Below are 18,196 nucleotides of genomic sequence, written 5' to 3' on the forward strand. Positions count from 1 at the left end.
CAGCTTACCAAGATGACAGTATGGGAGCAACTCAAATGTACACGTGGTTTGCTCGATTTAAAAATGATGACATATCGATTGATGACAATCCTCATTCTGGACATCGGTCAACTGCCTGAATCAACGAAAATATTAGAAAAATTCGAGAGCCTGTGCTCACAGACTGTCAACAGACAATTGATCAACTGTCAGAGATTAGTGGGTTATCCTGGAGTTTGGTTCAGTGAATTTTAATGGAAGATTTGGGAATGAAAAAGGTCACTGCCAAGTTTATTCCTCGGATTCTGACTGACAATCAAAAGTAATGTTGAGTTGAAACAAGTTGTGCTTTGAAGCAACAGCTTGAAGCTGATCCAGATTTTCTGTCAAAGGTCATTACTGGTGATGAGTCATGGTGCTATGGTTATACCCAGAAACAAAGCAATAGTCAAGCCAATGGAAGACATTACCATCAAGTCAAATCAAACATCAAAACAATGCTGATTTGCTTTTCTGATGCCAAGGGTGTAGTTCATTCAGAATTTGTTGTGCCAGGTCAAGCCATCATTCAAACCTATGATTTGGAAGTTTTAAGAAGATTGTGCAACAACATTTGTCAAACAAGACCTTATTTGTGACAGACAGGAGACTGGATCTTCCACCACAACAATGCACCAACACACACAGCTATCTCTGTTACACAGTTTTTTGCTAAAAATGGCATGGTTCCACTGCCCTGTACACTCACTCACTTGATCTGGCGCTATTTGACTTTTTCTTATTTCCACACATGAAAAGGTGGAAAGGACACTGATTTAACAACATTGAAGAATTCAAGAGAAAAGTGAGGTAGGAGCTGTCACAATATTATAAAAAGGAAAGTTGCTACTTCCCGTATAGTGGAAGTGCTGACTCACAGATAGGCTCGACAAAAAGACTGTTACAATATACCAAATATATAGCTTTTTGTTGTGCCCATCTGTGACACAGCATCTCCGCTATTTGGTGAGTAGCAATTTTCCTTTTCATAATAGCGTTACATTCCATCTTGGAGGAGCTGTCAGCCATTTCTAAAGATGACTACAAAAAATGTATCGAACAGTAGAAGCACTGGCGGTGGGAGAAACGTATTAGTTGCAATGGATAGTATTTTTAAGGGGATAAGGTTGTTTTGTAAACAATTTGAAAACATATAGCTTTTAAAAAATAGTTCCAATTTTTGTGCACCCCCTTGCACAATTTTACTGAAATATTTTATACCACAAGCTGTAAGACGAGATAGTCATTTTAAAAAAGCTTAATATGCGGAACTGCTAACAATGAGAGGTAGTGGTTTAAATGTTGTGTCTTAAGCATGTTTTAATACTGCTGTAATACTGAAACAGTATTATGAGCATATTTTTACGTGCTTATTTAGAAAACATCATGTTTAGCCAAACAGTCATGTAAATTTCACTCTCATAATAAAATCAATGTTTAATTGATATTTTTGGCTTACATGTCAAGGGGAGGGCCCTAATAATTTTCCTTTTTCTTCTTCTTCTTCTTCTTCTTCTTAGCTTAACGCCCTACACTTTAATAATGGAGAATGGATGTTGACTCAAGATCTTTTTAACCTCATTACGCTGACAGTCCATCATAAGAAGCAAAGGTGATTCTGATATGACTGCCTGATTCATCTTTCAGTTCTGAATTTCTCGCCCCATCCTCACAGGTACTGGCAGAAGTGAAGCTGTGAGGGCGGGACGTGAGTCGTGCTTGGGTAGCTCAGTTGGTAGAGCACTTGCCCGCGAAAGGCAAAGGTCCCGAATTTGAGTCTCAATCCGGCACACAGTTTTGATCTGCCAGGAAGTTTCAATTTAAAACTATTGTAATTGTAACCTCATTTTAAGGGCGTTAGGACAAATAGAGTGAAATCAATTTCTTGATAGCCAAAAATTTTCCTGCATTATATCAGTACATTTTAAATTGTAGTTGTATATGCTGTTTTTTTCCCCCATGCCACATTAGATTTAGTGTATTATCCAACACAAATAGCATAATGATATTAATTTACTGTGAGTGCAATAAATGCTGTAAGTGGTTCGATTCACAAGCATTTTCCTGTAAGTTGTCAGAGAAGAAAATTGAAATAAAATGTCTTGGAAGACCAACATCTGTCATCAAGCTTACTTTTCTCAAAAGGTAGGACCTTCAATAGAATTTTCAAAACTAGTAAGTTTGCGAAATATGACTAGTCATGCAGTACCAGTTTTCCGTGTGAGCTATTTTGAAAATTTTGTGCAAATGTGTCTTTTTGAGAAATTCTTGAGTGACAGTTGTTATATCTTCTAGCCGAATAGTTTAATGACAGCACTGAAACACACTTGGCAATAACAACTGTTTGTTTATTAACATGAACTAGAAAAAGTACAGCATATGAGGACAATGTCCACAGAACTTGATAACAACTGAAATGTCAGTCGTTGATGATGCCTAGCAAGTGCTCACTAAGACAAAGTCTACAAACATCCAATTCATGAGGAGCAGGAAATATAAGCAACAATACAGTCCAATGAGGCTTGGAGCTCAGGGGCAGTCACTGATGAACAGCAAGCTGTTGTAACAAGATGGTCCCATGAGGTGGTTTCTCCTGGGCAGATCAAACCGAGATCCTGTGAAGTGGTGCCTTCGGAAGTGGCTGACAGAAGTCCAGCATCATATGGTGCTCACAGCAAAGGCAAGATGATACCTTGTAAAGGGCAGCAGCAGTAACAAGCTTTGGGTCCATAATGAAGACTCATGCCAGTTGACAGGCAGTCGGAGCCCGGGGCATAACTGGGCATTGAGGGGTGAAGTGGTGACCTATGTATACCTGCATGGAAGACTATACGGGTGGTCTCATGTACAAACATGACCACGTGGTCATGAGCAGGTGTCTACAACTGAAGAGCTGTGTACATTAATGTACACACCAAGTATCAGTGGCTTGCAGCCCCAGACACTGTGGTGGTGGCTACAGGAGGCTTGGCAGCAAGTGGCTACAGGAGGCTTGGCAGCAAGCTAGCTCAGTGACTCCTCTATTGAAAAACAATTTCTGAGGTGACGCAGGGACTGTACTTGGCCTGCAAAGCATATCAATTAAGAGTGGCGGCTGGATATGCAGGGAACAGCCCTGCATACAGCATATGCCTCCCCCTTTAAAAGAGATGGCTCAGCCATCTCAGAGAATTGCAGCACCCAAGGGAGGAGGTGTTACAAAGCAATGCAGAATGTCCTATCAGTTGGAACAAAACACCAGAACAATCAGCCAATGTGCAGACATGTGCTTCAGAAGATACCAACAAGTTCCTGATTATTGTAACACAACCTTGCATTTCACAAACACTGAACGTAACCAAAGCGCTATGCATAAAAAGAACCCCTCTAAATAAGAATGCAATATACGCTGAAAAAGATGGCTGGGATGTGCTGCAGAACCATTGACATCTGATATGCAAGAACAGAAAAATCACATACCCATTTCACAATAACTTCCAAAAGCTCAGTGTAAGGTACGTGAATAAACAAAAATCAAACCATTAAACAACACAAGAAGATGATCCCAACAAAAAAAGCATATCATGTTCAATTCAGGGACTGACAAATGGCCACTGCAGGTGTTGATGGGGAAGTCAGGGCATGGACAGGGCTTATGGTGAAATTTCCATGAAGGCACAACAAAATGCCCAGAAGAAAACATGATGGTATCAGTGGCGCCAGCAAGGGCAGTGAGACCAGTCACAGGGCTGGCAGTCTGTGTCTAATGTCATCACATGCAAGGGCTGGGCCAAAAGCAGAAGCACTTCCACTATAGAACTTCATGAACAAGAAACTGAGTGCTGCATCTGCAAACAGCTTGACTGAAAGTGGTCCAACTTGCCTCACACAAAATTCTTGGAGGCCCAATCTGGACAAAGTACATGGGCATGCTTACTTGAACACTGTGAGGAAGAACTTAATGAAGAAAGACTGTCACTACATACATACACATCAAACCCTTTCACTAATAGGTGAAAGTCTATAACCTGTGGATGAGAGGCTGGGAAAACTGACCACATGAATACAAAGTGAATAACTGTTGATGGCATACAGCCCAGTCCTCTTTCCGGCTGTCAAACACCTGAAAATTCTGTGCAGACATGGGACTGGCTTGCTGAGATGCAGCCACCGTAGTCAGAACCTGAGTGAACTGAGTTACGCTCTGCAAAAGTATCTGAAATTGTTGAGTGTGTAGCTGAGTGACTTGAATCAAAGACTGCTTAACAAATGGACTGACATGATAATGCAAATAAACACTCAAACCATTCATGAAAATCACTGACAGTGAACTGGAACCTGAACTGGCACAGAAATACAAAAAAAATCACCAAATAATCAATTAAAACAATGCAGACCAACAACATCAATTAAGAGAATTTCTGTCTCAACAATACTTGAATGGACCACCCAAACTATACAGAAAAATAGAACAGCTATCAAAACCAAGTTTCACAAACTTGCAACTACTGAGAAACTTGGACACCATTTGCATAATGAACTGCAAATGAATGCCTTCCAAAATCTAGGCAACCACATAAACACACAGTAATGGAATCCAAAAAATGAAGAATACACTGCCATCAAGGTAAACTAACACACAAGGGTATACTCATTCATTTCAAAACCATGCAAACAATCTAGAAAAAACAAAACGCTGTTTCAGCACACAAACTAATACACATCACGAACTAATGAAACCCACACAAAGGACAGCCTCATCACCACTGTTGTTTATGGCAGACAAGAGACAAGGACAACTTCGAAACACATTTTAATAAACATGAAAATATCTATTTGCCATTCTTATGTCCTTTGGCTGAGTGGTGTGACTGACAGCATTGAAAGACACAATTGCATTAATAACTGTTTATTTAGTAACATGAGCTAAACTGAGTACAGCCTCTGAGGATAATGTCCACACAAATTAGTACTGCTGAAAAGTTGATTCTTGATGCCTAACAAATGCTCAACTAAGACAAATTTCATGAACATCAATGTCACAGGGAGCAGGGAGGATAAGCAACAACACAATCCCACAAGGCTGAAAGCTTAGGGGCAGTCACTGATGAGCAGCAATGTGCGATAATGACGCATTCCCATGAGTTGGTGGTTTGTGGGCAGTCCAGAATCAGATCTTGTGAAACACTGTTCTCAGGAGCAGCTGTTGGAAGTCCAGCTTCATAGAGTGCTCATGGCAAGGGCAAGTTGACAACTTGAAATGGGCAGCAGCAATGGCAGGTGTTGGTTCCGTAAAGGGGACTCTTTGCAGTTGACGGACATTCAGAGCCTGGAGCATAACTGGGCATTGAGGCATGAAGCAGTGACCTAAGTATGCATTTACAGAAGACTAGTAACTGGTGTCACATGTACATGTGGCCACCCGGATGCAAATAGGTGCCTGCAAGTGCAGCACTGTGTACCATGACCTGCTTGCCACATATTGGTGCAGCTTGCCCACTCAGATGCTCTGGTGGCTGCAGGAGTCTTGGCAGTAAGCAGCTCAGTGATTCTTCTATTGGCATAAAAAACCTTCATGGTGATGCAGGGGCCATACATGGTCCATGAAACATATCCATAAGTCTGATGGTCAAATATGCAGGGCTGCAACCCTGCATGCACCACAAAAGTTGCATGACTCCATCAACAGCTGATGCAGAGAAGAGAGAATATTTTAAATTTTGTGAATATTCTGAAAAGCAACTCTGACAGTTTAATCCTAAGAAGAACATGCTTGACCACTTTCTGTTGAATTTACTGCAAAGTGTGAGCCACGAGTTCATCAAGTCCATACAGAAGCCGAGATGTGTGTTTCAAGGAAATACTGTTGAAAGAGGCTTTTGTGTTAACAAAGAAGTTGTAGTTGTAAACTTATAAGAAGATATTATTGTTACAGAAAGAAGTGTTTACATTGCAATACAATCATTAGGCACTTTACTTAATAGGGAAAAACAACTCAATGGGAACATACGAAATAAATGATACTAGCTGTGATGAATTCTTCTTCAAAAAGAGTAAAAGCCTTAAAAGAAAGGAAATCTGATGAACATGAAGTGGCCAATCTTAAAGCAGAACAATTCAAGAAGTAAAAGAGCTCAAAGTAAAACAAGAATGGTTATACAAAAGGCAAAGAAAGATGCTGAAGTTTTATATGCTGAAATTTTAGGTTTAGCTAATAAACTTAAACACTGAATCTTTCACAGTGAAATTTAACGTTTGATATAAATTTTGTACTTTCATAATTTTTATATTATCTACATTGCTATATTAAAACAATTTGTATTTTAACTAATGTGATGATAAAAGTACATAAAAATAATGACACCCCGTTGTAGGTGAGAGTTAAATTTTTGTAGCATTTGACAAATGGTGTACTACAAGTCATACATTGTTACATTATTCATGTTGACATACAGTTTCAGGTTTCATTCAACCAGCTTTCAGGTTCATTAATGCAAGTGTTTTTGTCACTGTTCTACACATATTTTTGAGAAGTCATGAATTTAATTAAACATATAATGAAAAAGTCATGAATTTGATCATCTGAAAATCAGTAGACATCCTGTTATAGCACAGAAAACCTAGTGTAGTGTTTTGTAAAAGGGAATAAGAATGCTGGCTTTTATATTTTCTTGCATTTAAGCTTTTTTGGGCGACATGTAATGACTTCACACAGTTTCTTCAGTTGCATGGATGATGTGTGATTTCACAGGATAATAAAAGAGAATGGATACATTAAAAAAGAAAGAATATGCTGGTCATGACAACTTTAATGGAACACTCAGTCCAGACCCTGAATAATAACTTTTATTATCTATCTAAAACAAATCCTGATGAAGAATACAGAATATTATGGCTTGTTTTTGTGAGGAGTCTCATCACACAATTATCATTCTTTCTTCTCATATGGTGCTTTATGAAACCTTCTGAAGGAGAAATGGATGTCCATCAAATAACAGAACATCTTGGCATCAGTAAGGAACTCTGTTACGTGCAGTCTGAAATTTATCTAGCAAAGAGAACTAGTTCAAACAGCCTGAACAGTATTTTTTATCTACTACTCTGAAATATATTGCAATGACTGCATTAAATGTTGCAAAGATGTTATTCTGAAACCTGCTCCAAATATTAAAATGGAATTATGTTTATGAATTGCTTGAAATGATTTGACTCAAAATATCCACTCACCTTCAGACTCAGTAAAATTTTCATTGACAGGACCTTCAACTCTGCTTTCCTTGGATGGAGTTGTTGGCAATGTAGGAAAAACTGGGCTTCGTGATGCTGCTGAAGATACTGACTGCTTACTTTTACCATACTTAGACACAGTTGTTAATTTGTGAAAATCATCATTGCCAGTATCAGGCACATCTTTAGCTTTACTTCCATTCTGCTCAGTTTTTGATCCATAATGACCAGACTGAAATGCTCCTCTTATTTTGTTTAGAAGTTGTGAGGTAGTCAGCAAAAATTCATTGTTAATATCAGATACAATATCTGCTGGTTGTGTTACATTTGTTTCACCATTTGTAACTTTATTGAAGTCAACTTGCTCTGTAACATGATTTTCTTGTGACTCATTAGAAACTGTGGAAGTTCCAAGATTTGGAGGTGGTACTATTTCAATGAAATCGGGCCGCATATATTCCTTCTTGTCACTTGAGTTATCGGTTGCTGAAACAAAATTACAGAATTTTTTAATATACCTTTAACATGGAAAAGTGATAAACAAAGAACCATATTATTATGTGAGATTAGAATCACAGAGTTGTACAAGATCAGGATGAGACAAGATCCTACCATTATTTTTCAGAGTATTTATCATTTGATATAACTTATAGAGGTCTATGGATTCACCAAAGATATACTACTTGAAAAGGCATATTTGCTCTTTCACTTTGGTGAGATGATGTGTTCTTATGATTGAGGTAGATGAAAAGTAGCTGTCTACTGAAAAGTAGGAACCTTCCCAGAGGAGTATGGATTGCCTGTGCGTATGGTACAATGTCCATGGGGAAAGCAATACTCATAACACTTATAAAGTCCTCTTATAAACAGGCCACCATCTTGGAATGGGAGTCTTTATGAGGATTAAGGGTTGCCTTTGCATGTTGGTTCAGTTGTTATATAGGCCAATTATAGTCCAATACAGAGGAAGTGGGACTCATACTGCTGATACCATTAGTGTTTTGGTATACTGGAGAGGAACTCAGTTTTGCACCACCCAGCCACATAATCAAGAGACTCACAAGGGAAGTTCTCCACTCTACAAAACAGTACAGCAAAAGTGTTGAACATATGGGAATAAAATTGTACAATCATCTCCAACTAACAAAGAACATCACAGAGCTAAAGCAAATTAGAATAAATGTCTAACCCAGCACACTTATGTTATACAGGGTGATTCAGGAGGAATGTCACATAATTTGTGATATGATTTTACATGTGAAAATAAAGTGAAAATGTTCTATGAACATGTGTCCAATTTTTGGTCATTATGGAACTGGAGTGGTGGAAACTTTCCTTTTCATCATATTGTTACATTCCATCCTGGATTTTCCATTGTTTGAAGACTACAGACATACATGAATGGATAAGAAGCCAAGTGTGAATGTTACCAAAATGCTGTGTAGGTGCTGTGGTGGACAGGAGGACAGAATGACAGTGGGACAGATGAATTATCCCCCCTACAAAAAGTGTAGAGGTTCTCCAACAGATGACAGCACTGCGCTGTTGCACTGTGGCAAATGCTTCAAGGTACACAGTGTGCAATTGTGGCTTGGATCAGTGAGCAATCATGAGGCCATGTGTGTGTCATGCTTTAGTGTTGTTTGATTGAGCAAGCCCATTGTGTCTGTGAAGGCCAACATGCCACATATGTTCATCCATGCAGAATACGCAGATGTATTAACCATGCACAAGTACTGTAGTGGCAGTGCCTGTGCAGCTGTGACTTAATACCAGGGACATTTCCCTGATTGATAAACCCCTGTGCTGTGTATTTTCCAGAATTTTTCAAACATGGCATGAATCTGGGACACTACCCAGTGTGCACATAACATCAGAATGTGAGGTCGTCCAGTCATTTCAGGAAATGGACAACATTATTGCAATGGTACAATGAAGTCCCGCCACCAGTCATGACACATTAGCCATCAGCTCAAAACTCTACAAATACAAGTGTGGCGTATGTTACATTCCATGGGCTTTTACCCATTTCATGTGCAGGTTGTGCAACATCTGCATCCAGATGACTCAGTAAGCAGACTGCAATTTTATGAATGGGTGGCTGTACACAGAGACACTGTGCAACACACTTTGCTTACAGATGAGGCTACATTTAGATGCAATTGAATCATGAACACCCACAATTCTCATACATGGGCGATGGAGAACCCACATGACACTAGGAACACAAGATTCCATGTTAGGTTCTCAGAAAATGTGTGGTGTGGTATGACTGATAACCTGGTGATAGGGCTTGTGTTCCTGGCAAACCTCATAACAGCCACAGCATATGCACATTTCCTGATAGAAGACCTACCTCCACTTTTGGAAGACATGAAATTAGAGCAATGATGGAAATGTAACTGCAACATGATGGATCACTGATTCACAGTATCAGACAAGTATCCCAGTATTTGAATGAAACATTTCTTCAACAGTTAGTTGGCTGTGGCAGACCCTTAACTGGCCTGCCAGATCATATGACCTAACCTCATTAAACTTCTCTTTATAGGGTTGATTAAAGGGGGACATATACACTATGAAGGTTGATATATGTCAAGAACTTGTCACTCATTTCACCAATATTGTTGCCCACATTAAATCCCACTGAGATGATGGTCAGTGTGCAATGCAGCACACCCTTCAGCATATTGACAAGTGCAATGAAATGGGTGTGGGACATTTTGAGCACTCCTTGTTGGATGGATCAGTCATCTGCCCCACCATTATTCTGTCCACCACAGCACACACACACATCGTTCTGGTATGTAATATTCTCACTCGGCTTCTATCCATTCATGTATGTTTGTAGTCTTCAGCCAGCTCCAGTTCTGTAATGACTGAAAATTGGACACACGTTCATATAAATTTTCATTATTTTCACACATACAATCATCTCACACATCATGTGACATTCCTCCTTAATCACCCTGAGTGTGTATAAATGGATAAGTGAGTATAAGAGGACAAATGGACAAATGAGTATATATATAAGAGTATAAGTTTTGTTTTAAATTTTAGAGCTTGTAACCTACCTGAACAGTATAGTAATGATGTCTGTAGAGTTCAAATATTCTTTAGTTATCTGTGTTTATGTATGTTCTTTTTTAAGTTGCCATTAGTTATTTATTTCCTGATTTGTTTAGTAAGCACCTACTTTGAAATTAATAATTATTATATGAATCAGTGCACATTTATACATAATTCTTGAAAGAAATATCTGTCAGTTACGTATTTTTTAAACTTTAATACTGGTATGTATTTTCTCTAAGATTAATACTTATTATGTGAAATAAGCTTTCAAACATAACCATTGCAATACTCCTCTTTATTTACTATCATTTCACCAACTCAGACTTGTCCTAATAAGACGTACTTTCTTTACACTGTATGACCTAAAGGATCAATACAAAAATTACAAGTCACCAGGTATATTGTTAATCAACGTCAGACAAACACATGCACACTTTTGTCTCGATGTAGTATGCTTGTACCTTCAAGCATTCATAGAAATGAGCAAAAAATCACTGGTTTATGTTAGATGTGGCTGGCATTTATTGTAATAGTATTTGGTTTAAATGAAATTCCTCTGGACCAAATGGATCGGAGAAGCTGGCTTGTTTTTGCCCTGCTTTCAGTCTTGTAATCACATATGCACAATCCATCAAATGAATAATAACTCTCAGTTATTTAAACTGTTTTTCTCTCATTAGTTACTCATAACAAAAATAATGTGCATAATACTGAAGCATGTTCAGCAAAGCAACATTGGTACATCTCCTGTATCAAAGATTTTCAGAATGTATTTTCCTTTCAGTATTTATAACAGAGTCTACATTGTTTTGGTTGTCCACTAGTCCAGTTTGTTCCTTATGTTTTAGTATTTTGTGAAAAGTTAAAAAATTATCTCATTCATTTCATATAATTACAGTTTTTTTGTTTCGTTCTGAGTACAACTGAAATATTTATAAAGAAAACTGCAATGAGTACTAATCCAACAGACTGTTTACAATAGTTTCATGGCCAGCAACAACCTATGAAGAAATATACTGAAACCCAAATTTCTGGAATCCTGTTCCTTTTTGGAGGAAGATATAATTTTTAGGGAGCAACAATGAAGTAGAATAACTGCAAAAGTCAGACAGTTTATTTAGTGCTCTGAGCTCTTGTAGAGGGGAGTAACTGACAAACAGTGTTCTCAGAACAGTGAACTTGCTACTTGACAAATGAAGATAAAGATATGACATAAGAACAGTAAAATGGTCATGTGTAAGAAGTGAGAAGTGGCATGAAAAAGGAAGAAACAAGAGGAAACAGTAGGAAATACTGACCAAAGCTGAGGCAAATATATCACTGGAGTAAGTGAGATGAGTTTCCATTGGAATTAAGGGCTAAGAGCAATGAAGAATGACAGAAAAATGCTGGTGAAAAAGACAAACAAACCAGAAACTTTTGGTCAGAGGGACAGAGTAGATCACTAAGAACAAAATTTTCTTTTGTGCATTATAACAATGGCAAGATCTGCACCAATAATAAATAGTCTTTTCATTGTTGTTGTTGTTGTTGTTGTTGTTGTCATGCTAATACCATTCTGTGCTACATGTAGCACACATTTGTTTATGCTATAAAATTTTTTCCAGCCGTGGAAAACTAAGATCACGCATATTTGTTTCTTGATTGTGACTTTTTACTGCTGTTGCCAGTCCATGTAATGCACTAAACACTATTTTCTTTTTTAAAGGAATGAGCATTTTTATATCAATTTTACTGCTTTCAAGTGGCTGAAATGACTGGTCTTCAATAGCTACATACAAGATTCACATTAATGCAAATTAAAGGTACACTTGTGCCTATAAGCCACACTAACAGGAAGGAGTCCTTAAAAATGTGCAGTTTAATTAATGACAACACTTGCTTCAGAAAACCACAAGAAAAAGTAATCCACAAAAGCATTCATGATTACTGTACAGGGACATAATTTTAGCATCAGACCATTTCTAAGATTCAACATCTTTATGGAAAGTTCCCATTATCTTTATGAAAACAGATATAAAGCTTGAAACCACACTTTGCAGTGTGGGAAAATTGGTTGTCGCTTAATAACTGGGATAACAGTGTAGAAAGCTATCTATTAAAAAAAAAAGTCTCAGTTCAAAGAGATGGAGGCTGTCCACTTTTATCCATCTACGTTAAGAGACAGGCACTATTTATATGGGTAGCAATCTCAATCAGCGTGAGTGATGTGGGTATAGGCTTGAGGTGAAGGAGGAGAGCCCTGTTTCTTCTAGACTTGGACCTGGAATCTTGTCTGCTAGTCCAGTGTCTCACTTACCACATTCTCTTCATACCAATATTTAGTTACATGTGTATTTATTCTCATGCTCACAAATACCAGTTGGGATGAATGTAAAATCATTCTAGTGATGATGCAGGTTACAAATGGGGAAAACCACTGACATAATCTACTTTATCAAAGGGCGGATTGTTGTTACCTGGCACCGAAGAATGAGCATCTCAGAAATGGTGAAGCCTGGTTGGCTGTTTGTATTTTGGTATTGTGTGTATATATGGAAAGTAACTGAAGGAGGATAAAACCACAATCAGGCAATAAGATGTTGGAGATCTGTGCCCCATCACAGAATATCTCTGCTCTGTAGAGCAGGACAGGTGCCAGAGCTGATGACAGAGTACAGTTCTAATGCAGTCACAAGTGTTTCAGAGCACACAGTTCGGTGACATTGTTAAACGCTGACCTTCATAGCAGATGACCCTCTGTGTTCCCATGTTGACCCAAGGACATCATCAGTTAAGACTGCAGTGGGTAAAGGACCACTGACAGTGGGGAATGTAATAATTAATAGTATTCCATCTTTAGTCACAATATTCTTATTTTCTGATTCCTGTCCAACACATTTTGGAGCTACAAATCCTCTTTAAAGGAACTTTTAAACATAATGGAGCAGGAGGCCATCAATTTCTGAGGAGACAGTGTTGAAGGTTGAGAAAAGCATGCGTGAAGATCGGCAGATCACCTGGATGATCTATGCATGTTGGTTCCTGAGGTTTCCCAAAGCACAGCTCACAGAATTTTAACAGAAACATTGAACTACTGGAAGGTGTGCGCTAGATGAGTGCCACGCATGCTGACTGAGGACCACATGCATCAACGAGTTGATGCTTCCCGTGCATTTCTTCACCGCCTTGCAGCCAAACAGGATAACTTTCTGGACTCAATTGCCACGAGTGACGAAACCTGGGCATACCACTTTACACCTGAGACCAAGCAACAATCACGCCAGTGACGGCATCCATCTTCGCCAGAAGCCACGGAAATTCAAACAAACACTGTCTGCAGGTAAAGTCATAACAACCTTTTTTGGGATCAGAAAGGGGTGTTGTTGGTTGACTTTATGCCCACTGGGATCACACATTCTCCATGACAACGCTCACCCACACATTGCTCGGCAAACCGTTGCTCTCCTGCAACAGTTTCAGTGGAACATAATCACCCATCCACCCTATAGTCCTGACTTGGCACATAGTGACTATCACCTGTTCCCTAGATTAAAAGAACATTTGGCTGGAAAGCAATTCAACTCCGACGATGAGGTGAAGGAAGAGGTTTATATCTTTCTGAACACAATGACAGCCAGCTGGTATGACATGGGCATACAAAAACTGCCACAGCATCTACAAAAATGCAGAGACAGAAATGATGATTATGTCAAAAAATAGCTAAATGATCAAGCTGTAAACTGATGTAAACCATTGTAGAAATAAACAGGTCTATGTACTTATAACAAAACAGGAGACCTTACTTTTGGGATTACTCTCATAGAATCTGCAATCACAAATAGCCCATGACTTAATATTTATTAATATCATCATCAAGAGTGGACCATGGATCAGGAGAAACATGTCACCTTGCCAGGTGAATCACATTTCTTGTTACACTAAGTTAATGCTAATGTTTGGATATGCCATCATCCAGGAAAACAGCTGCTTGAAACATGCACAGTGCCACAGGGACAAGCCTGTGGAAGCTGTATTATGCTATGGGAGACATTCACCTGGGCTTCCATGGGCCTGTGGTAGTGACCAAAACCACCAAGACAGGTGTGGACTACACAAACATTATAAAGACTTCCTGCATCTCTTTGTACTTGAGGGCTTGCAGGATGATGATTGCATCTTTAAGCAGGCTGTCCATGTCACAAGGCCAGAATCATGCTACAGTGGTTTGAGAAAAATGATAGTGAACTCACACTGAGGTCTTTTCATGTAAATTCATGTAATCTGAACCAGATGGAACACATCATGGACATTAGCAGGTGCCAGCTCTGAGCCAATAAACCACCAGCCCATAATTTATGGGAATTTTTTGATATGTGCATAAATAATATGGTCCCATGGGTTTCCAGTGCACAGTCGCTGCTGTATTGCATTTCAAAGATGGAACCACACATAATTAAGCAGAGACTTTTAGTGATTTGGCTCAATAAATCCTTCACAGAACAAGATTTCAGTTATAGAGCACTACATAAATGTACATCCATTTTGCCACTGACAAGTATCAAATGCTTTGTTCTGAAATCTTGTTCAGAAATATTTTCTATCTGGAGAAGTTTCATCAGCTTTCTACAATTTGTGAATGCTATTAAGCTTTTTCTTGTTCCTACTTTGTTTCTTTATAATATATTGTACTTCCTGAGTTTTTTCTTGTTTATTTTCTATTCTGTGAAAAGTCTTTTCCCTTTATTCCCTGAGTACTGTTAATCACAGAGCATTTGTTAATTTATTCTGGTTGATTGTCAGTTTTTGATATAATTTTATGAGGTTCTGTCATGTAATCTCAAAATACAAATGTAAAAAATGTGCACTATTGATTTTTAAAACAGAGCAGAGAGGCTATATTTTACATGAGAGAAACAGAACAAGTGGACCAGGCATGATGGCAATGCCAATGCCAAAAGGAATCAAATCCTAATATTTCAGAACTAGTACTTATTTGATGAGTGCAAAACCTGATATCTGATAAGAGAATAGTTGAAGACAAGAAAGAAGTCACTTAAAGCACACTTCAGATACAATTTTCACAGATTTAATCTCTGAAAGTTGAAACTTAATATGTTAGATTCTGTTGTTACTTATACTTTGTTTCTACATCTTGATTGGCTGCCTTTTTGTCACTTTATGTGAGATTTCTTGTGCTTTTCCCTCTAACTACCTTATATTTCACTTGACAGCAAAACCACTGGTTCCAATTATTGAGATTCAGTGTATTTTTGTTACCTATTTGTATCAAACACATTTCAGTCATTAAAACTTCATCATTTAGAGGATGATACACATTACCATCTTTCATATGTTTCTAATTTTTTACAAGATACACACACAAAAATATTGACAAAGATGCTTAATTGACATGGGTAATAGTTTAGTCCTTAAAATGACTAAGTCTGTAATTGAAGGAAGGAATTAGAGTAACAAGTTATCTTGACATTAATTTTTAGGCATGGGCAGTAGTATCACTTCAGTACTCAAATAAAAACATACTAGCTATTTTATAAATATGATGCAGTGAAATGAATATGACAGTTTGAAACTAGGACTACATGTACCTGTTGGATGCAGTAAATGTTGTCCTGGAGTAACACGCAAATCTCCTTCATTATACGTCACACCCCCAAGATCTAGAATAACATCCCCATCCAACGATACTACATCATCAGCTGCTGACCCAGATGAATCAGTAGTCCAGTGGGCCTCAGATATCTTGCCATTAGAGCCATCCTTTACAATGGGTGCCATGACTTGCATGTCTGTTAGGGAAAAAAAGAGGTAAAACTTCTGTATAACTCCACAGCAGTTTCAAAATTTGGTAAAAATTAAGGAAATTGGTGTTGATTACAGTAAAATGTTACGTTGGCTACTTTTAGAAGTACCTTATGTTATACCATACAAACATGAAACGAATTGGCAAGTGTATCACAAACTGATATTTCTTGAATATAACTCACACTCTGAATTATATACTTAGTATTCAATTTAAGAGTAGATACTTCTCACTGAATAGTAGAAGCACTGGGCCATCAACAAGTACACAAAAAAGATGAAAACTTGCTAGCTATCAGACAAATATTTTAATGAGCTGAGAACACACACACACACACACACACACACACACACACACATGAAAGTTTCCAAGTTTTCTTGTGTATCTATAGACAGCTCAACACTTCTATTATTCAGTGACTGGTCTCCTTCACTTCTAAATTACTTGCATTATGCAAGAGTTTTCCTTACATAAAATAAGGGAAAGGCCATCACCACCCATAGCGGACTGATGTGCAGAGCACAGAAACACATACAAAAAACAGCATTTACATTAGCTTTCAAGCACTAGCTCATTTTCCAACAATAGTACACACATTCACACACACAACCACACATACATCCAAAAGCACACTCCTGTAGTCATTGAAGACTTGCTGAGAGTTTTGGTGTGGCCTTGGGAGCGTGTGTGTACTATTGTTGGAAAAAAGAGAATGCTTGAAAGCTAGTGTGAATGATGTTTTCTGTTATGTGTTACTGTGCATTGATGCACGATAGTTAAGTGGTTGCCTTGTCCTTCGTTTATCATCATCATGATCATTTTCAAACTCCAGTTTCCCAGGAGTGGTGTACAAGCACTTTTTATCCTCTTCTGTCTCCATACAGCTTCTGTTCCAGGACAGCGTCTGATTTGTGTCCTTCCTCCTCCACATCTGATGTTTCTTGGTCTTCCTCGTGGTCTTCTTCTTATGACGTTCAGGTTGAAATACCTTTTGGCAGGTCTTTGGCTGTTCATTCTCATTATGTGCACATACAATGAAGCCTGCATTTCTTTATGACACTGGTAACAGGAATCTCTATACTTGCTGCTTTTCTATTCATCTCAATCCTGATTTTGTCCTTTCTAGTTGTTTGGTTCACAGTTCTCGTGAATCTCATTTCTGTTGCCTGAATTCTGCTGAGGTATTTGTTTAGTAGGGTACATGTTTCTCAGCCGTATCTTAGGATTGGTACAAAATACCTGTAGTACATAGTCACTTTAGCTTTTCGTGGCTTTTTATCATCCCAGAGAAGATTTCTGATTTGACTGAAAAAATTGGATGCTGTCTGTGTCCTGCTGAGTATTTCCTGCTTAATGGTGTTGTCTTTTGAGATCATCCCCAATAGATAATGTAGACTTTTTTAAAGTTCTGATAAATCTTATAAAATTTTAGCAACCAATATGATCAACTACCAAAATTATATTCAAAGCACTAAATATATTGCCAGTGCTCTTTATTTATCCTAGACACCTGCACCACATAAACCAAACCAAACATTCATCTGGTGTGCCAAAGACTGAGCAAAAGTTATGATGAGGCCAAAAATAGGGGCAGTCTAGTCTCAACAAACTGCCTCTACGAATTAGGAAAAAAAGACCCTAATGCTGAAGGAGTAATGTACAGGAAATGCAAATGTATCACACTTATTCTGTTGATGAGTACCTCAAGGCAAATTTGCATTGGCTGTATGAATTCATCCATGCTCCCCCCACATACCCCCTTCCACATATGGAAAATATTATTGTTAAGAAAAAATTGTACTTCAAATACTATGTACACAGTGGTTGGCTAAGCATAGAATTTATTTTTATATTTGTATCTTCTTCTTGAAAAGCGTTTGAAAGAAATTATATCATGAGCACAATAAAAGTAAAGCAAGGGTAATGAAATGTAGTTGAAATTACATCAGATGATGCTGGTGGTACAAGCTTATGAAATGACACCCTAAAAATAGTGCGTGAATTTTGCTACTTCAACAGCAAAAAATGAGACAGTAGCTGGAATAGGGAGGATATTATATGCATACTGGCAAGATAAGGTAAATGTTATTGAAAAAG

At 38.1% G+C, this 18,196-nt stretch overlaps 1 protein-coding gene across 2 annotated transcripts in view; it reads right to left on the reverse strand.

Moving 5' to 3' along the window:
• The window catches only part of LOC124602927, a 274,195-nt gene that overhangs the window by 36,159 nt on the left and 219,840 nt on the right, over positions 1 to 18,196 (reverse strand). For both annotated transcript variants that reach the window (XM_047136357.1, XM_047136358.1), the window contains exons 3-4: positions 15,885 to 16,085; positions 7,225 to 7,710 (exon numbers count right to left, since the gene is read on the reverse strand). In XM_047136357.1, coding sequence (XP_046992313.1) covers positions 7,225 to 7,710; positions 15,885 to 16,085 — 687 coding nt within the window. The remainder of the gene's footprint in view (positions 1 to 7,224; positions 7,711 to 15,884; positions 16,086 to 18,196) is intronic.

This window comes from Schistocerca americana, chromosome 1, assembly GCF_021461395.2.
Source record: "Schistocerca americana isolate TAMUIC-IGC-003095 chromosome 1, iqSchAmer2.1, whole genome shotgun sequence".
In the NCBI taxonomy this organism is placed as follows: Eukaryota; Metazoa; Arthropoda; class Insecta; order Orthoptera; family Acrididae; genus Schistocerca; species Schistocerca americana.